Source organism: Dendronephthya gigantea, unplaced genomic scaffold (genome assembly GCF_004324835.1).
Source record: "Dendronephthya gigantea isolate DGI-Jeju-01 unplaced genomic scaffold, DenGig_1.0 000064F, whole genome shotgun sequence".
Classification (NCBI taxonomy): domain Eukaryota; kingdom Metazoa; phylum Cnidaria; class Anthozoa; order Malacalcyonacea; family Nephtheidae; genus Dendronephthya; species Dendronephthya gigantea.
Genome location: NW_021163074.1, coordinates 402531 through 423672, shown reverse-complemented (window position 1 = coordinate 423672; position 21142 = coordinate 402531). Strand labels below are relative to the sequence as shown.

Below are 21142 nucleotides of genomic sequence, written 5' to 3'. Positions count from 1 at the left end.
CAGTTAAAATCATCCTCCAACAGCGGAAAAATCGACGGAAAATAATTATCAAACCTTGGATCATGTCACAAATATAATTTCTAGGCGGCGTGAGGTGATATATTTTACTAATAAAAAAGAAGCTCAACATATGTACAGACGTGAATTTTAGCCGTGAAAACACATTTAGTTGGAAGTTGCAATTTCGCTACTACTTTTAAAGTATGTTATTTACGTGTGTTATCATCGTATGTTGCTAGTAGCAATTAATGCTTCAAAACAACGTTCTAATTTGCATGGAAATTTTTAAAATTTGACGTCCAATTTGGATTTTAAGCACGTAAAAATGTCCGTATAAATCTCGTAAAAGTTTCAATGATGCAACAAGGCTTGAGTTGTTCGCGTTACGAGGCAGCTGGGAGAGACGCCATTACGCCTTTTGTGTGTTCAACGTTCAAAGATTTTGCTAAAGAGAGAGATTATTTGGCTGATGTTGTATTTCGACGATTGCAAGGTTGACACATGTCGTGTTTATTTAACTTAAAATCCATACATGTTTGAGCTGTAGTGATTATGTCATAACTTAAATATATATTCCATTGCCAATGGAACGTTGATAAAGACTATGAATAAACGTTCAAGACCATCTGCATAGGTTTTCCTGATGAAAGTCGGGAAGCAGTATAGCTCTTGAATGCTAAAGGTCTTTGGTCGAATTAAACCGCTCGCCTGTTATTATCAAATAAACTAAAGAATTCAATCAATCTGATTTAATGAACATGAAATAAGTAAAAAATACTGCTAGCTTGAAGGAAAGCAGAAATAGTCATTCACAAAATATTTTTGCAGTTTTTTAAGCCGAACGGTATCCCTGTCCTAAACTTAAATAAATATAGTTCAGCTGGATATATTGCCTGTTTGAAATTGATTTACCACCATGAACCCAATTTATCACTATTTTAAAAACCAGGATGCTACCATCCTTTAACCCCCCCCCTGCTTAGCTTGCTGATTCCCCTTTGTCATGTTCATGTGATTGTGTTAAATTCATCTTCCCAGGAAACTCAAATAATCATATCACCATAACCATATATATATATTTATATATATATATATATATATATATATATATATATATATATATATATATATATATATACACATATATATATATATATATATATATATACACCCGTTTGCAAAAACGTTGGCCGCAGATAGATAGATAGATAGATACTCTAAGTCTAATTAGAATTGCATATGATTACATTTGCATGGGATTTCAATCATATTACACAACATATGCAATTCTAATTGGATATCGGGTATCTATCTATATATCTATCTGCGGCCAACGTTTTTGCAAACGGGTGTATATATATATATATATATATATATATATTATATATATATAATATAGATATTATATATATATTATATATATATATATATATATATATATATATATTTCTACCAGAGAATTGTGAAGGACGAGGAACTCAATTCCTGCCAGTAGACTTAAGATGGAATGAAGAATCCATTAACAGCAGTCACTCAAATGTTTTACAACAATGCCTTGATGCTATCAAGGAGTGTTCCCCATTTTTCATTTGTCTTTTGGGGGAGCGATATGGTATACATCGTCCACCAGATGCAGTGTCAAATTCTGATGAGAATTTCCAGGGAACAATGGAATGGTTGGATAAGAATTTTGAGACAGCTGCATCTGCTGGGAATGAATGGGTTCTGGACAAGGAAAATAGGCAAGTGAATAGAAGTGATGTATTTTGCATCATTCCTTAAGTTGGCTCACTGTTTGCCTGTTTAGTTGGTTTGTCAGTCAGTGAGTCAGCAAGATGTTAAGCAGGATAGCTGGTCTGTCTGTCAGCCATTTGATTGATCAAGTCAAAGAATGATTTTCACCTGCCCATAAACTATAGTGTGCTTTGTTTCATCTTTTCAGACATTGCAGCCTAACAGAACTTGAGATAATCAAAGCATCATTTCGTGAGCGAACAGATCATGGTTATTTTTACTTTCGTGACCCCACCCATCTTCAGGAACAGAGTGCTGACTTGAATGTCTCACAAAAAGCTATGTTGATGGAAACTTATGAAAGTGAAAGCGAGTTTGCCGCAAGAAAAATTAAGGACCTTAAACAGCAGATCATTGATACAGGTTAGATATGATTATGGCCTTAATGTGCACAACTTCTGATCAGGGCATGCAGATTAGTACTATGTTGCATGTTGTTCAATTCCATGAAAATTGTATTCTCCTAAACGTTTTTTCTAACACCGTACATAATATTCGGTTATTTAATTGACATGTTCATTTCTCTTTATTATTGTTACTTTAGAACTTCCAGTCAAACATTTTAAGACGGTAGAAGAACTTGGTCAGTTGGTATTAAAAGACTGGTTACTGGTTGTGGACTCGCTTTACCCGCCAATAGAGAAGAAAATTTTCACCTCAGTATGGCACGCAGCTTTTCGCGAATGGTCTGAGCACGAATCGTTTGCAAAGACACGTCGGACAGTTTTCGTTAAAACTGACTTTATTCGTATGACATTAGATACACTTACGAGACATGCGCAGTACCCTTCTCGCGGGCTTAGCGGCAGGGAGTCTAGTAGTTCGCTGACAAAGATTAACGAGGGCACATTCCTCACCAGCGTTTTAGGGATGGAGACCTTCCCATCAATCGTAGCGATTGTTGGTAAGTCAAAAAAATTTCGTTTTACTGTAGCCCCGTTTACACTACCTACTAGTGGGTACCCGTGCCCATTTCATCTGTACCCGGCCTTTGTTTTGCTAACCTGTACACTAATATAATTGGGCACGGGTACCCATTTTAGCCGTACCCTGCGAATAAGTTGAGTGTAGGGTAAACGGAGCTTTTCCCAACTTAAAAGACTGGCTGGATGCAAAGAAATTAGTTTACTTTATCCAACTAGTTCAATCCATACGGTTGTCCTTTCAAAACTAAGATCATGCAGATAAGGTTCAATGTTGTGGCAGCTAGCTTTGTTGAATTAGCTGTATAGACATAATTATCGATATCAATTTTCAAAGAAGGAAACCATCACTTTTTTGGAGGTTTTCAGTGCAAGAGAATCGGGACCGACGAGTGTCAATTTTATAGCTTGCGACTAGCCGGCGGTTTTGGGTTTGTAGACGATGACGTTAAAACCATGAAATTTAACAAGAGCAGTTCCAAACGTGAACAACCTAATTTTCATTCGTCTGCGCCTAAACGTAACGTCTGTGGGCCGTTTCAAACTGACGCCGTTTCAAGCTTTCAGCATCTTCAAACAAACCCCAACCAGAGCAAAGACCACCCCTTGCCTATAGCCTGCGACTACGTTCCGTAGCTATACTAATTTCTCCGCTCGTGTAATGATCAAAAGTTTCAAAGTTAACCATGCGCCAATAGCACCATTTCTTGATTTTCTTCTGATTCTGTAACACGTGGAATCCACGAATATGTACTGTAGTTCCCCCTCCCCACTTAATAGGTAATATTTCTCTATTAGATATTTGTATATCGAAACCTTTTATTGTTCCAGGCGAAAGGGGTTGTGGTGCGTCAGCTATTTTGTCCAATTGGGTAAAATCGTTTACTCGTGACCATCCCCAAATAACGGTCATTTCACACTACGCTGAGAGTGGACAGCGGTCAGCAGAAATAACATCGTTCATGAAACGATGCACATCAGAACTGCGCTCAGTGTATCGTGGACGAAATCCTATTATTCAGCTTGATTTTTTGGACCTGATCGATTTTAATACGATCACGGAGGCATTTCAGGCGTCGTTGTCTTTGGGACCTTGTGTCGTAGTCTTGGATGGTTTGTGTCACATGACGGCCAGTCAAGACATCCCTGCACATGTCGTTAAGCAATTGTCCTGGCTACCTGCTAATATTCCACCTTCATGTCGGGTTGTGCTCTCGACAACCCTTTCAGATATAAGCTATAAATACTTATCCACTCGTGATGACGTACACCTTATTAATATCCCATCGTTAAATGCCAAGGACAAGTTACGTGTTCTCCACGAGTATTTAAATGACCACGTGCGGTATCTCGACCCTCGAGACCAAGAGACAATCATCGCGGGAAAGTTGAGTGGGTTTCCCGTATACCACGCAGTATTGGCTAACCAGATCCGGCTGCATGGCAAATCGGGAATTGCAGAGAAACACCTTGAGATGTACACACGCGCACGCTCCTTGTCAGATTTCTGGACAGCGGTTATACACACTTGGTCGCAGGACTACAGCTGGCTTAAACCGAGCTCAGTAAAAAACGGAGTTCCAGTTAAGACACATGTTTCAAAAGATCGGTTCAACAATGGTTGGATACCGGATACACTCCGCCTTATCGCTGTATCCCGAGAAGGTAAGATGGATTTCATTTTAGTCGTAATGATCAGATAGAACTGTGATGTTAATAGAGTTGTGGTTGCATGTGTGAGGTCCATAACTCTTAAAATGTCCTTCTAGAATTGAATTTATTTGCTTCAAAAAACTGAAAATTTGCGTTGCGTTGGAGAATCTCGTACAGTCACTGTGCGTGTGGGCCTTTAGACTCCAAAAATCTACCTCTTCCTATCAAATAATGACCAGCTTGAATCTGAGTTGCAATTTTAATATGATCTACCTATAAGAACTGTCGTTTAGGTCTGACTTCCACTGAACTCAAGACGATCCTCCGTGCGTTCGGATACGCTAAGAATCACGCCATCTCACCAGCAGCCTGGGCTCAATTCATCTCCGCGACAAAGTGTGCTATCTACGTCAGAAATGATGGGCTGTTGAACTTCCATCAGGCAAGCCTTCGAGAGGCTATCGATGTTCTGCTTCTCAATGGTTTAACCGCACCTTCCCGCGTCAGGCATGTGACAAAGTTTGAGAATCCATGGGAAGTTCAGAAATCTCAATTTCATTGCGTGCTCACCAAAGGTCTCTCCAAGTTCCCATGCGACTCGCGACTTGTCAACGAGTTACCATGGCAACTTAAAGCAGCTGGCGACGTCAGCAGTTTGAAGGCAATCCTTGCTAGGAGTGACGTGTTTGTCAAAATGTGGTCAAATTTGAATGATTTAAGAAATGTTGTCGATTTCTTAAACTACTGGAAAATTTTATCCCAAGACGGCTGTGATATGGTTGACACGTATTGTAACATGGTGGATGAGCTCGAGGAAGCTTCAAAGAAGCCTGGAAGCATAGCTAGTGAGCAAGTCATCACGCATTATACTCTTGACGTCGACAACACCACGCTCTCGGAAAGTCATGGGATTGCAGAAACTATTTTGCGCAAGAAACGCGGATCAAAATATACTGCAATCGAAGTGGCTTATGTTGCCTATTTGGTCGGAATCTATTTTCTTGGCCTGCAAAAGTATGAGCCCGCCAAACTTATGTTGCAACGTGCGCTAAAGTTATCACGTGATGCGACGTCAATTGACGACGTGGATTTCCTGTGTCAAGTATATAAGAGTCTTGGAGATTTATATTATAACTGGGGATTACTAGGAAAGGCTGTTGATTATTATGAAGATCTACTAAAGACAGCCTCAGGTGTGTCAAGATACGTAAATATAAATGAGGTGGGCATATACGCTGTTTTCCATTAGGTCAGAGAAGGTTCACAAACCGTATGAGATTTGTTCTTAAAATAGTTTCTATCACAAACTCACTAAGCATATTAACTTATACAAACTGAACCTTGTGTATTTTACAATTTTTGGGCAGATGGAGTTTTTGGCAATCCAGGCACATGCCAGATACCGCTTAGCGGCCATATCAATCCGTAAGACGCTTGATTCTAATGGATTTTCAAACGGCGCCACAAGTAACGTTGAAAGCAGTGGAAAACAGAAAGAGAACTCGCTAGTTTTAGTTCCTCGGACGGATGAACAACTAAATGAGGCGTCCAGGTTGATGGATATTACTAAATTAGAAGGTGTGTCATTTTATGTGTATTTAAAGTATTCTGGTGATTTTTCCCTGATGCTCAGAACAGAAGAGCATGCTTAAAAATAGTAACTAAATACAAATCCATGAAAGGTGCTCGTTGACTGCCATCGTATTAAATGCAGTAATTTATAAAACAGTGTGCATAGCTCCACATTGCTCTTTGCGGTGCATCGTTGTCCTCAAGACCATTTTTGCGGTAGTTAACGTTAGAAATTAAGTGAGAATGCATTCTTCTCACTTACAATGGAATAAAAAATATCGCGGGAAACATCTGGTATACGTATGCAGTTTATTCTGGGTTACCAAGACTTCAAAGGTCGCTCATTTCATATAATATTCTTCTCTTTAGCAAAAGGTCCACTGTACCAGACAATGGCTCTATTGGCAGTCTGCGATAAACGCCTGGATGAAGCAGAGTTACTCCTTAACAAAGCAGTTGACATGGCGGAGAAATGGTATGGTCCATCACACCCTGCGGTTGCAACCGTTCTCCAAGATATGGCTAGGTTCCAGTCCTACCGTGGAAATGAGGAACGCGACGTTACGGATATTGAAAAGCTGTACAGACGAGTGTTAGATATTCGAGAAAAGAAGCTAGGGAAGTCACATTTAGATGTCGCCGAAACATTGCTGGAATTGGGTATGTCTAGCATACTGCACAAATGGGATGATCGTTGCTATAATGTATCCTCTAATTCCAGGCTAATCCATATCTCTGTAGGCTGTATTTTACGGAAGAAAGGAACACGAGATGGTACAAAGGAGTGTAGGGACTTGCTACAAAGGTCTGTTGATATTAGGACAGAGAAATTGGGAATGTACCATGAACGGACAATAGAGGTGAGAAAGACACTCGTGCAGTTAGAGTAGATAGTTTCCAGAGACTCTTGACAAGTGTCGGCATGGATATTTCTATTTTTTCTTCGGAAAGGTCAGTAATTTCAACGTCGATCCTTAGTAGCCATACCGAAAGCATTGCTTTTAAAAGTAATTACGATAAACTGTATTGAAGTCCAGACAGCACCATAACTTTCTTAGAATATTTGTTTCATTTATGAATTTTTTATTACAAATTTGTAACACCAAATTTAGTTATGAACAAACATTTGGGTGAATGGAAATTTATCTGCCTAGCAAAGAAAGGTTTCCTTAAAATACAACATTCTTCCACCTGATTCATACCAATATAGAGCAAAGTCGAATTTGTGGATTTGTACTTGTATGGACAGGCTTCAGAAATGATTCACAAAACTGCGCAATCTTGTCACTAAATACCGCAGCATAGAAGTAACGCTTCATGGAATTTTTCGTGTTCACGTCGCGCGGTCGCGATCACGTCGACAGGATAACGTCCTGAAAATAATTTAAATATTTTTATGTCTTTATATTCGGTGCTTAAATCCTAACGTCCACGCGTTGTTGGTGTGCTTTACAATTCAGTCCTTGGTTCGGCAGGAACAGCCTAAAATTTAAAAGAATCAATTCAATGAGAAGATTTTCGAAAAGGAGGAAAGACGTTATATTACAGACGTAGGGAATTACTGACGGCATGTCCATAACCTGAGTACATTCATTTCGAATTACCTCATCTACGGTTTCATCCTCAGTGGTGCTTCCGTCTTCTTTTTGTTCTGTTTCTGCCTGTGCATCCACTTTTTCTTCATCTTCTTTTACTTCTTCCTTTGCTTCTTCAGCTTCCTCTTCACTTTCACCATCTGCCTCCTCTGGTTCTGCTTCCTCTGCTTCCCCTTCTTTTTCCTTATCTTCCTCTTCCTCTTCTTCAACTTCTGGTTTTGCATCCGGGTCCATCTGCATGCTCAATTTGAGCATGCGCTCTATGCGCGAGGCAAAATCTGAAGAATCCTAAAATGGCATTGAAACAAACGGTAAGTTTTGCCGTTTAACATTTACATTTAGAGTTCCGTAGAAACCGAAATGCAAAAACAAGCATCTACAATGAAGGTTCTTACCTTAAGTTGATAGCCAGATCGCATATTAGCAGTTTCGAACAACAATCGTGACAAGTCTTTAGCTGACTGGTCTGCAGAGTCCTTCTCAACCAAGTCCAGCAGTTTCTTGATCAATGGATGACGAGGGTTAACTTCCAATGTCTTTCTTTTGATTAGCATAATAACTGAAAACAGAAAATCAATTTGTTTCAATCTCTGAGGAATCTGAGATCTACCAGCTGAAAGGTTATTTCCCTAAAGCAGTAGGTGTTCAAACATTGATAGGAAATACAGTACTCGTACTCTTCTACTCTTTCTAGGAGATTAAATGTATACTGTTTCTGTGTACATAGATTTCATAAGAAAACCAAGATGAAAGATACACCACAATACACCACCGTATTCCTAATTGGTAGAAAGGTACAGTCTAAACTTACTCTTGACTAGGATCCTTGGCCTTGGCATAAGCCTGAGATCTCATGATACGCTCCATGTTACCAGACCATCCATAACTGCTGGCTACTAAAGCCATAGGAGAATCAGTCAAGCGTTGTGACAGAGTGGCCTTCTCGATCTGGTCTTTCAATCCATCGTCCTTCAACCATTTCAGGAGTGGTTCGTACGTCTTCTCTAATTCCTCGAATTTCTTTTTGGCCTTCTCCGATTGTTCAATATTTAGACCTTCCTTTGCCACATTCTGGAACTTTTTGCCTTCGAACTCAGGAAGACTTTGTATGCAGTATTCATCGACCGGTTCCACAAGGTACAGCACTTCATAGCCCTTTCTCAAAAGACGTTCAACGAAAGGTGATTTCTCAACCTAATTAAAAAATTTTAAGAAAACAATTAGTAATAATCGACTCCTGCTTTCTTGGATGTAAAGAAAACTGTTAGCAAAGCTTTGCGGGTTAACGACATCACAAGGCGATTTCATCATTCAATGTTCTTCCGTGTGGCTAAGGCAAAGGCGCTATTGTGTGGACATCTTTGCAGTACCTCATCTCTTGAGCTTCCCGCCATGAAATAGATCACGTCTTGTTTCTCCTTCATTCGCTCAACATACTCAGGTAAACTTGTGTAGTCACTCTTGTTGTTAGAACTCTGGAAACGAAGCAACTTTGCCAAGCGTGTGCGGTTGGAATGATCTTCAATGACACCCAGCTTGATGCTGAAATTAAGAAAGGCACCCGATTAAATGAAAATCAGAAACGAGGATAATGCCGAATGCCATGACAAGCATAGTAGATGGCAGAGAAAGAGATGGGAGCAAGATCGGACAAGAAGCAATCACTGATATAAAACTTTGGATGGAGTGAAACAAGACGGAGATTGAAGTCCACAAAGTAAGTACAAGAAAGATAATGATGGACAACGAGTCTCAAAAATTGAACAACCGTAAGATGTAAATACCACATCAGGCTTTTTTTACATCACTTACTTAGTACTGTATTCCTTCCAGAACTTCTCAATGTAGTCTTCCTTTGCGATTTTCTTGAACATATCCAGAACCTTTCTCACCAACTTTTTGCGGATAACTTTCAACAGTTTGTGTTGTTGAAGAGTTTCGCGAGAAACGTTCAACGGGAGATCGTCGGAATCAACAACGCCTTTGACAAATCCTAGATATTTTGGCATCATTTCTTGGAAATCGTCAGTGATGAATACACGTCTTACATACAGCTTGATGTGGTCTGTATGCTTTCCATAGTCATTAAACATAGAGCCAGGAGATGTCTTTGGTACAAAGAGAATGGAACGGAATGTGACTTCACCCTCAGCAACAAAGTGGACCTTTGCCAGTGGATCATCACTATCCTGCAATGTTTAAGAAACATTAAAGTATGTACAAACAATTGTCGGAAATGACGAAGTAATAAGAATACATTAAAGCCCAGCTTACCTTGCTGAAAGATTTATAGAAGTTATTGTAATCCTCATCATTCACTTCTTTGGGTTTACGCAACCAGATTGGTTTGGTATCATTCATTAGTTCCCAGTCCCAAATGGTCTTCTCAACCTGCAGTGGAGAACTGGGAATTAGTTCAAATGGCAATTTCTGTATCAAAGCCGAGCAAAGCTTATTTAGCTATGTGCAACTTGTAGGGCCAATCTTGCAAACAAAATTACAATAGTGACAATAACATGTAGGTCATCTTTCCACATACTTTCTTTGTTTTTGGTTTCTTGTCTTTCTCTTCCTCAGCATCTTCAACTTCCACATCTTCATCCTCTTTTTTTTCTTCATCTTTTTTATCCTCATCCTTCTCATCTTCTTTCTTCTCCTCATCTTTCTTTTCTTCCTCACTTTCATCTTTCTTCTCTGGCTCAGCTTCTTCTTCAATGGGCTCCTCAACTGTCTCAGTCTTACTGGTCCAAAGGTAAATGTTGAAGTTGATAAATTGACTGTACTTCCTCACCAAGTCTTTGATTGTTTCTGGTTCAAGGAAATCTCGAGCTTCTTCCTTCAAGTGCAGGCTGAAATTAGAGTTATACATTTTATAAGTTTGATCATTACTCCTCTTATTCTGTACCAAACCATTTCGCTCTGTATAGCAAGGTGCTCAAAATTTTACCTCTCTTAAACATTTACCTTTCATTTCTTTGTACCAAAGAAAACAATGGAACATAGTTTACCTGATTGTAGTACCTCTCTTGAGGGTGTCACCACGAGGATCTTCAGTCACGCTGAATGACACAGCATCTGATTCCCAGACATATTGTTTATCATCATTATGTTTGCTTGTCACAATCACACGGTCAGCAACAAGGAAGGAGGAGTAAAATCCAACACCAAACTGGCCAATCAGATCACTTGATCTAACACTGTCATCTTGGGAGTCCTATAAAACAGGTTAAGATTTTTTTAAATGTGAACTTCAAGTACGGCCTCATTACATAAGCAGGAAACAAACCTGTAACTTAGACAAAAATTCGCTTGTCCCAGATTTTGCAATGGTACCAAGATTCTTCACCAGTTCCTCCTTGGTCATTCCAATACCAGTGTCTGTCACATGCAAGACATTGTTGTCTTTGTCTGCTTTGATTTTAATTGACATTTCCTCTGTTGCTGCCAAAGCCGATTTGTCCGTTAGTGAGAGGAAACGGATCTTGTCCAAGGCATCGGATGCATTTGAGATCAATTCTCTGAGGAAGATCTAGGTTCAGAAACAAATTATGTGAAAAATTTTATTTTTTCAAACAAAAATGGCCTTAAAAATTAATATATCATACTTTTCATACCAACCTCTTTGTTTCGATACAGTGAATTAATGATTAACTTCATCATACGACTGACTTCAGCTTGGAAGGCATGCTTCTCAGCTTTGTCTCGCAATTCCTTCATCTGGGCAACATTCAAACCATCTAACTTGATAGCTTCTTCCTCTCGTTGTACTGCTTCATCATCAGTCTTTGATCCATCACGACTCTTACCAATGTCATCTTCTACAATAGGTTCTGATTCTGGTTCTTTCATCTCATCTGTTTCCTTTGCCTCTTCATCACCATGGCACTGAGCTATATATAGGTTGGATATTCTATTTCAGAATCATGGTGAATACTGGGTGGCAAATGGTAGCAGTAGCCTTAGGCTTTTCCATAAGAGATCTTGGGATTTGACAATTTTGAAACCGAATGTATCATCAAGTTTCATTTTCATTTTCACACTATCATCATGTATTTGTATAGTTAAGAACTATTTATTTATAACCATCATTTTCAGTGAATAATCAGACAAGGATCGTGGTGCATTTTTACGACAGCTGCACAAAAATATGATTTAACAAGCTCAATACACAAAAGGCCTTCAGTCAATACCTGTTTAATACAAGCATAAAGCCATGTTTAGCAATCTCTAGCATTATATCAAAAATATCATGAATAGATATGCAAAAATTGACATTGTAATTCAACTATTTCGTAAATATCACGCTATGAATATTGCTCGATTCAATTATAAAATTTGTACATTGACGTACTACAAAATCGCCTGCAGATGCACCACAATCTTGGCAGCTAAAAACTTCTTATATGATATTTACCGCTATTGAAGTACTGACGCTCTAAGCTGCAAGTTAGATTAAAATTCTGAACTCAATGCATTTTTTTCACCGATATACCAAGGCAAATTTTCGCAAAATGCGCAAATTAGTAGTTCACTAGTTCAGTAGTTGTGATAAAACAACTTCCGCTTACTTTTATTAACAGTTCAAGTTTTGTAAAACCATTTATACTCACATGTCAATAGTAAGATGACAAAAATCCCAAGAAAATAAAATAATTTGTTCATATTGGAACCAATGTAGAAGGCCCTTGCCTTACAGACCCACTCTGCGCAAACAGTTAAATTGAATGGTTTATAATTTGTAAAAAGCACATGGAAAAAGTTTCCAACCGGTGTTCAACACGAGAGAAGGTCCCGCTCGTGGCCACTTGTGATTGGTTTATAATGACCACGTGATGGACGTGGAAAGATTCGATTGGTCGAATTAATCCGAAGCGGTGGAAACTTACCACGTCGATACAGCTGCCTTTAAACAATTGAGAGAATTTATACATAATCAAGTTTGTGTGATATATTTAAACCAAAACTGTAAGACAACTTTGCTTTACAGGCAATATTATGCTGTTAATTATTTAAAAGATGAATGAAATATATAATGATTAATTTAAACAAAAAAAAGTAGTTCAAATTTGAAGTTTATAAGAAGTTATAAAGTTTTGAAATTAGTGAAACATGTAGTTTCTCCTTTCGTGTTCCGGTTCTTATGTCAAGGTAGCTTCCTCTCTATGGTTGCGGGTGACTTGGCGGCGTTTTTTAGTTTTTACACTAAAATTCAAAATTTATACTTGAAAATGATCCGCTGTTTGTACCGCGATTTCGTTTGCATGAAAAGAATATACTTATGACCAAGTGAATTGTTCATATTTGAGAAAAAATCGTGGCGTAGAGTTTGTGAATTCTGGAAGCGAACATTCACTTCCTGTAGAATTTTTCAGCAGACGCGTGTCATCTAGTAAAGTAAAGATGTATGTAGTTTTTGTATTTCTTATTTGGTGTTATCTACCTCGTTTTGTGCAAAGGAGAAATGTGAAACATGTAGAGAAATAGTTAAAAAATTTAAGGAGGTACGTACGTAAATTTTTTCTAGACGAATTTTCGAAAATTAAATTTTTCAGGTGTGAGAATCCTAGATTGAATGGAAATATGTTTTCGTTTTTTCCAAGGGGATGGATAGGACATCAGGGCATAACTTTGGCGGTGGAAATACAGATTGGGAAGAGAGGCGACTGGGTAGTTGGGCTGACAGGTAAGATGAAGAATGATTAAAATAAAAAATAAACGTTTATTGAGTTGTTTTATATTATGGGTGAAGTGGTTGAATGAAATGAATGAAGTCAATGAACTTCAGTACAAATGAGTAGCTATGGTGGGCTGCTGTTATAATATATGAATCCACATGGCAGGACAGGACAGCTGCAAAGATCCGGCTTGTAAATATACAAACTCCATAGTGTTTATCTAAATCCCCCTCGATTTCATCCAGGTTGGCCGGATGTCACCTTACATTAGTAGAATGGGAAATCCTGATAATAATTAATAATGCTAAATGGCAAGGTCACATCTCATTGACCCTGCCTTAAAAGTGATTTTCTGTAAAAACATGATGTTAAGCATTGACTTATTTAAGTGTTTTTTGTTCATAGAAACATAGGTTAATTTATGTCAGGTAAAATTAATGTATGATAACAAGTTGACTGTTTTGTGTAAAAATGGTTATATACGCTCAAAATCAAATTTTTAGCATTTTACAATATTATACAGTGAAACAAGGCTAGTTGATATCATGGAAAATCTCTGTTCGTCTACCGAGGTAAGTTATAAATCAGCTGTTTACAAAATGCCTATATATTTATTTTTTCCTTAAGATTTCTAGAATATATATAAACACCGTAGGCACGTATACAAATACACCATTTCTCACACCAATTTTTTTATGTAGTGTCATTCAATGGTGGAAGAGCACGAGGAAGATTTAGAGACATGGTGGTTCAAACAGTAAGTTGAAGTTGCATTGGGACATTCGTTATAAGCCTGATTCACAGATATATATAAAGGATAAAAAATCCAACTTTCCATGAAAAATAACTGGAATATGTTTGTGTTTCTTTTATGATGATTTAACATTTTGTCTTTAGAAAGGAAAAAGAGTTAGAAACTTGGTTATGTATTGACACTATAAGAGGTAAGAAAAGAATGAAAATGAAAAATGAAAAACATTGAGGAAATATAAAAGAAAGATTTAGAATAACAACACATCAATAGGCTGGATCTTAAAGAGTTACATATTTACATACGATATTTACAAATGTTTCTATGGTTTATCATGAAAACAAATATTTTTTAGTTTGTTGTCCAAGTGGTAAATTTGGCACCAATTGTGAAGGTCAGATTGATGTATTTACATCACAATATTTTGATTATTTGCTTGATAATTACTTCTCTGTTTGCACCTTCACTTCTTAAACAAAACCTATTTAACAAGTAAATTTCTTTCTTTTACCAACAGAATGTCCAGGTGGATCAGAAACACCATGTTCAAAACATGGAAAATGCGAGGTAAAGTGGGGCATATTTCACTATATAGCCTTAAAATCTCCAAAATTTTTCGAACCGCTACTATCAGGTATTAGTATACACCCGACTATTGTCTATTACAAATCCTACATTCTGATTGGCTACTCAACCATCGTCTATTCGTGATAGTGCACGTTTGGGAAAAATTCGCTCGCGCGACCGTATAAAATTGCATTAATTAAATTATTTTTCGGTGTAATTTTGCGGTGTATCGATTATTTTCTCGAAATTAATATATCTAGGTACAGGGTGTATACTAAAACAATTAGACAACTCGCCTTCGTTGCCTATGAGCGGATAGTCAACTCAGGCTTCGCCTTCGTTGACTATTCGCTCATAGACAACTCGGACTCGTTGTCTAATTGTTAAATAGAACTTTGTGGGGTTGTGACATGCAAAATCTCAAAGTTTTGCAGTGTTGATTTTTGGCAGTGTTGATTTTTGGCTGAAGGCAATCAATAAGTTCCTTTTCATCTTATTTGGTCTGAAAAATTTATACTGTACACACCATTTCTAGAACACATTTTTATGGAGTTAGTAAGTCGTTCTGTTAGAGCATCAGTGCAAAGATAAGGTCAATTCTCCATACATACAGTAAACAATATTCTTTTAATTTTGTCCTATTTTTACAGGGCGATGGTACAAGAACGGGGACAGGTGAATGTGATTGTGATGATGGATACGCGGCCAAGTCGTGCAATGAATGTGATGAAGAATATTATCAAGATAAAAATAACACCACTGAGCTCAGTTGTCTCGGTAGGTTTTGCAACGAAAATGGGGCTGTTGAGAATGATGAAATTTGATGAAACTCTAAACCTCTAATTGTGGTTTAATTGTCATCTTGAGTTGAGCCGGTACGGCGGTAGCTTCACAGCCCTTCACCTTCACTTTTGAAATGACGAATATAATACTTTCAGAATGTCACGAGTCATGTGACGGAGGATGTCATGGTGGTTCACCGAAAGATTGCGAGGGTTGCAAAGATGGATGGGAAGAATCCGAAGAGCACGGTTGTACAGGTATCAACATTGACCTTATTGTAGAACTGGAGTTAGAATGCACTGTATATTGGTCAACTTGTGACTTTCAATTTTTCGGGCTGTTTTAGATAAAGATGAATGCTCTTCAGGCGATGTATGCGCGTCTAGCAACTATTGTGTCAATACACCTGGTAGTTATAAATGCGAGGGTGAGTTCTAAACGTTAAAGATAAAATGCGGCATAAAATTGAATTGGATCATTTTAAAAATAACAAAGTTACTATAAAAGTTACGATAAATGATTATCATTATATATATATTTCGCACAGAATGCGATAAGTCATGTGAGGAGAATTGTACTGGTCCTGGAAACAAAGCCTGTTTAGCATGTAAAACGGGTTATACCATGATTGAAAACGAAGGATGTAAAGGTAAAAAATCACCGATTTTTTATCAAGATGATATTTCTTAAGATTTTAATTTTTCCTAATCATCATTTTCATATTTGTGTTTCGTTTTCGTTAGACGACGATGAGTGCTCTGATGGTAAAGTCACTTGTGAAGATGGAAAATATTGCAGTAATAACCCTGGCTCTTATGCTTGTCTTGAGTGCGATAAAGCGTGTTCACAATGCGCGGGCCCTGGTACAGAAAAATGTTCAGCTTGTAACTCTGGTTTTGAATTAACCGACAAAGGATGCGAAGGTAAAGAAGACGATCTGATACCTCAGTTCGTTTCATGTTGTTTTGAACTAATAATGATTTAAAAATTAATCTGATGAAGTTTTCGTTAGAGTACCATTATTTTTTTATCAGAATAGTTTCATTGTAGGCTTAAAACAATGCACGTGTATTTATTAGGCCTTAGTTTCAAGTTGATTTCTGGTCGTATTGTAAACGAAGTAACGCTTTGTTAGCATTTTAAATTGTCAGTGATATTTTTTTAAATACGACGAACTGTCTGAACGAACTGGCTTTTAAACAAAGCAGTGTATGAGAAAAATGCTGTTTAATGCTTTTTATTATGCTGGATTGATTTACTACAGCTTTATGTCACACGGATTTTTTTCCAACAGATGTAGATGAATGTAAAAACACGAAATTGTGTCCGGGTGAAAATGAGCATTGCAAGAACATGGCAGGATTTTATTCCTGCAAGTGCGACTCCGGATTTACAAGGAATAAAGGAAAGTGCGTTAAAGGTAAAAAGAAGAAAAAGGGAAATTCTAAAACGACAAAAGATGAGAACGAAAAGCTTTTAGAAGAGGTTGAAGAAGGAAAATATATACAAGAATGGCATTTAAAAGTCGGTTCTTTACTCTACGCCGTCTTCTTTGCGTTGTTAGTTTTGGCTTTTTCCCAACGCAGCGCTATTGGCGTTATTAGTTTGGTTATCTTGTATTTAGGTGTTTTGTTTGGTATTAGAACTAGGTATAAAGATGCTAACGAGTAAATGAGTTTAGAGATTAATATTTAGATTATTTAAATAAGTCTGTCAACAGGCAAGCCCTCGTTACACTGAGATGTTTTTTAATTGTATGTAATGTAAATATGAACAGAAGTTCGAGCAACTTTTATTATTAAACTATTAAATTTACGCTGACTGCCATGTATGCTTCGTGACGTCATCATTCGCAACTTGTTAAATATGGATAATGTTGAGCATTTTTCCAAAAACCGATTGTGATTTGAACTTTCGATGTAAATTTTTTTTGTGAAACGACTGATTTTTCATCGCAATTTTTTCTCAAGTAGGGGCAAATATGTGCTCAAAATCTAAGACATTGTCAAATCTTTGATATTTCAGAAGAGCAGCCTGAAAAAGAGAGTGATGACCTCGCGAAGGATGACGAGGAAGATGACGTAGAGGAGGATGACGTAGAGGAGGATGACGGCGACGTAGATGATGACGTGAAAGATGATAATGACGTAAGGAACGATGGCGATAGCGATGATGATGCGGATGATGAGGCGGACTTAAATGAAGCAATGCATGCGGAACTATGAAAATTTTATAATTGACAATTATTTATAAACAGTGTAGAAAGTTTGAATAAATCTTTATTATATTACAGACTTACAGTTATTCTTGAATCGTTCCTAATTAGTTACAGTCACCTGAGCTATACCCCTTTGTTCTCTACGAGGTTTTCCCTTGAAACGACGAAATTCACACAAACTTAGTCGTAGGTTATTACATTTATCAATGAATAGGAAAATCATCGTTGCGCGCATCTGCAGAGACGGTTCGCAAGCGAAATATTTGCATATCTTCTTTTGAATTCTAAACAGTCAAGATGAACTTAAGACTCAAAAGATAATGCGCAAATATTTCGTTATTGAACCATTTCTCTGCGGAAATCGTCCTTAGCCGTAAAACTTTTGACATCACAAAATACTCAACTAAACGTTTCAAAGAAAAATGAATAATTAAGCCATTGTACGGTGAACGCTGCTTTGAAGTGCTTTTTAATGATGATTGTGAGACAGAAAAAGTCACTTCCAAATGAGTAGCCAAATGAGCCTTTTACAGTTTTACATTGCGCGCATATTTCCCCCTGTGAACTCAGGGCGCTTATATATATATATAAGCGCCCTGGCGCCGCCCTATATATAAGCGCCCTGTGTGAACTCATTGATTTCCGTTCCTTTCCGGGTTCTGATCTGTTGATTCGTGATCCGTTCGCTGTTTTTCCAAGATGGCCGCTGGAAAGTCGAGACTATTTTCTATTTTTTCAAATTTAAATAACAAGGGAAGACTTGTTTTATTATTCGTTTTCATTCTTGTTCTTCTACTTTTACTGCGCAAAGTGCGAAATTACGATGAAAATATGGAAACAATTCAACCAGTCTTTCGACGAATTTTAAAACGCATCCAAGGTTCTCAGGACGAATTTTGTTTGGTATCTTATAACATTTTAGCGGATGGTCCTATTAAGAGAAACGCAGGTGCGTATTTGCCACTTCCAATAGCGGAGAAATTAAAGGAGCCAAATCCTAAAACAGCACCAAGACACAAACAGCTTATGAAAGAGGTACATTCCTGAAGTCGTCCACGTCAGGTGACGCACTTAACTTTCCACGTCGATATTTAATATGTGATATTATATAATTTATATATTTATAACTAACCAGAAATGCTTGCAAAACCCCTCACCATTTCCAACCTGGCAAATAACTTCCTGAGCTATTAGACTATAAGTTTATATTATGCATCATCCCAATTTGTCCGCTTCTATTGAATGTAGTGTAATTATTGTTTCTCATATTCTGATATTCATTGATATTCATACAAATTGGCTTTTCACTTCACATTAATTATTTGTGTCCAATTTATTTCAGTCTGTACAATTCCTGTCCTTCTAGAAAACAATGGTTATCCTCATTCACAATACCAATACTGGATAGCCTACAGATGTGCATGCCATAGTATAAGTATTATATATATGAAACAGAATACATATTATATATACTACAGCATGAGCGCCTGTTAGCAGGCTTCCTGTGGATAGCCTGGACCACTGGAATAGCTCTTATTCATGCATTCTAATAATAAAGTTATTTACATAACAATGAAAATAACACTGTCATAAAATTTTTCACAGCTTCAATGGCTCAAACCAGACATCATTAATATGCAAGAAGTTGATGAGTCATATTTTGCCGTACTTGAAGAAGAACTTGATCAATCAGGGTTTGAAGGTGTTCACCAATCCCATTATAGTGGGCATGGCCTTGCAACATTTTATAATACAAAAAAGTTTCAGATGGAAAAGAGTGTTGGTTATCACTTTAATGATTTACTGTCAAAGTTATTTGATCTCAACTTGTTCAAAGATAAAAATTCACGTAATCAAAGGGTGGTCCTATTTTCTCATCTTACCCAAGTAAAGACTGGAAAGCCAATTGTAATAGGTACAGTTTAAGGGGATTGAAATCAGCTTCTTCTGTCTCATTCTAATTCACTGTATTTTATGCTAAACTAAGTAAATCCATTCAATTTCAAACTAATTTCTATTCTTTTTATCTTTTCTCTTCATAATTTTCTTGCACTGTTCTTCATTCCATCTTTTTTGTTGCTTTTTTTCCAAGTTGTATTCATTTTCTTATTTCCTCAGCTAACCTCCACTCTATGTTTGGCATGTGGAAAGAACCAGATATGCAAGCGTTGCAGATCTCGTTATTTTTGAGACAACTACATGAGTTCACCACCTCACTTCAAAAAAATGGACCTGTTGCATGGATTGTTAGTGGCGATTTCAACACCTATCCATATTTCCCGCTGTATGATATAATCTCAACTGGAAATGTCACCAAAGAAGGACTGCAAAAATTGAATGGAAATCGATACAAATATCCACAGGTTGTTGAAAGAACCAAGGACAAGGTGCATATGTAATCACACTGTGGTTTTTCTTACTGTATTTTGCCCTAACGAAACGCTCTTGGGGTCACTTTATATGTTCAATTTTAGATAAGAGAAGAAGAAACCTTCATTTTAAAAGAAGGAAAAAAGTATCTTTCCCATCCCCTGAAAGATATCAAGAGTTCTTACAAAACTGTGCTTGTGAGTATACAGCCCCATTTACACTACACTCATTTTATTGGCACGGCATGGCTAAAATTGGTGCCCGTACGGCCGACGTTCTGAGTTGCAAAAAAGCTGCGGGTACGCGGAGGAAGGTTTGCTTTGAATGAGGCTTGTGAGGAAGGTTCAAAGTTGAACAATCTAATTGACCACATGCATGTACCAAAAAACCAAATATTTCTTTATACTGGTTGCCACTCGATTCAGTGATGTAATGTCATTTTGGGGAAGGTTTTCAAAACTTGAAATCCTACCGGAGGAAGGTTGAACTCTTTTTGCAACTCTGCCGACGTTTTCGGACTTTTCCCGCCCAGAACACGTTCTAAGAAGAAGTGCCTTTCATTCATGTTTATTTCATATTTTAAAACCTTAGAGAATGAGGCCATATTTGTGTATAATTATACTTTATTTCATAAGGGTCACGAGCCGCCTCTAACCCACTATCAAATCAACACGGAATTTCCGGAGGTATATGGATTCAAGGTGATGAAAGGAACGTTGGATTACATCTGGTATTCTTCGAGTACGCTTAGTGTGAATGCTGTATTACCCCATGTCAAGGAAGAAGTTATAAAATCTCTTGTAGCTTGTCCTAACAAATATTTTCCAAGTGACCATTTGTCCATGAAAGCTTGCTTTGGCTTCAAGGACTCGTGAGCCAGTTGCGTCAAGAAGACAAACTGGACAAAACAAACAAGAAAAAACAGTTTGTTCGATCAGAATAAGATCACCTGTCAAAACCATTTATAGAAGTTAGGAGCTATTGTATCTCACCAGAATGCACCTCAAGTCCCAACGGCAAAAAGATTGTATGCATGTCATGTATTTGGGAATAAATGATCAGCCATATCAGGACTTCACGATATTTATATCAAATCAAGATGATTCGCAAAGTTGACTTCAACTGTGTTTTTTTAATTTAGGAATATTTATAGAAACGAATTTAAATAGAGTTTTGAATGAAATATGCTTAGCTTAGTTGTATTACTCTATATCTTACAGACGCCTTGTTTTCATGTCTCC

The 21142-nt window shown here is 37.4% G+C and overlaps 4 protein-coding genes across 5 annotated transcripts; 3 read left to right on the top strand and 1 right to left on the bottom strand.

The window, feature by feature from the left end:
• The first annotated feature begins 241 nt into the window (after window positions 1-241).
• Window positions 242-7006, top strand: LOC114530507 (tetratricopeptide repeat protein 41-like). Its single transcript, XM_028552061.1, has 9 exons — window positions 242-493; window positions 1457-1742; window positions 1943-2157; window positions 2339-2698; window positions 3549-4382; window positions 4664-5592; window positions 5738-5948; window positions 6312-6602; window positions 6684-7006. The coding sequence occupies exons 1-9, from the start codon at window positions 355-357 to the stop codon at window positions 6830-6832; spliced, it is 3414 nt and encodes a 1137-aa protein (XP_028407862.1). The 5' UTR covers window positions 242-354; the 3' UTR covers window positions 6833-7006.
• Window positions 7007-7045: 39 nt separating this feature from the next.
• On the bottom strand, window positions 7046-12323 carry LOC114530508 (endoplasmin-like). The gene is given in 13 exon segments (XM_028552062.1): window positions 7046-7424; window positions 7547-7825; window positions 7933-8076; window positions 8078-8096; window positions 8349-8731; window positions 8908-9079; window positions 9350-9726; window positions 9812-9928; window positions 10077-10386; window positions 10546-10751; window positions 10824-11066; window positions 11156-11427; window positions 12148-12323. Coding segments are annotated over 13 exon segments (2607 nt in total). The 5' UTR covers window positions 12200-12323; the 3' UTR covers window positions 7046-7391.
• Window positions 12324-12584: 261 nt separating this feature from the next.
• Window positions 12585-17597, top strand: LOC114530509 (cysteine-rich with EGF-like domain protein 2-B). Of its 2 annotated transcripts, XM_028552065.1 has the most exons (14): window positions 12592-13038; window positions 13138-13220; window positions 13736-13784; window positions 13914-13969; window positions 14110-14156; window positions 14319-14357; window positions 14481-14530; window positions 15181-15307; window positions 15469-15570; window positions 15660-15740; window positions 15861-15962; window positions 16057-16236; window positions 16608-16733; window positions 17339-17597. In XM_028552065.1, the coding sequence occupies exons 2-14, from the start codon at window positions 13141-13143 to the stop codon at window positions 17536-17538; spliced, it is 1239 nt and encodes a 412-aa protein (XP_028407866.1). In that variant the 5' UTR covers window positions 12592-13038; window positions 13138-13140; the 3' UTR covers window positions 17539-17597. The 2 variants fall into 2 exon arrangements, with proteins under 2 accessions (XP_028407865.1, XP_028407866.1); XM_028552064.1 differs by lacking the exon at window positions 17339-17597 and having other exon boundaries at window positions 12585-13038; window positions 16608-17328.
• Window positions 17598-18199: 602 nt separating this feature from the next.
• Window positions 18200-21090, top strand: LOC114530586 (glucose-repressible alcohol dehydrogenase transcriptional effector-like). The gene is made up of 5 exons (XM_028552166.1): window positions 18200-18566; window positions 19137-19446; window positions 19650-19918; window positions 20006-20098; window positions 20537-21090. The coding sequence occupies exons 1-5, from the start codon at window positions 18231-18233 to the stop codon at window positions 20774-20776; spliced, it is 1248 nt and encodes a 415-aa protein (XP_028407967.1). The 5' UTR covers window positions 18200-18230; the 3' UTR covers window positions 20777-21090.
• Window positions 21091-21142: the final 52 nt, after the last annotated feature.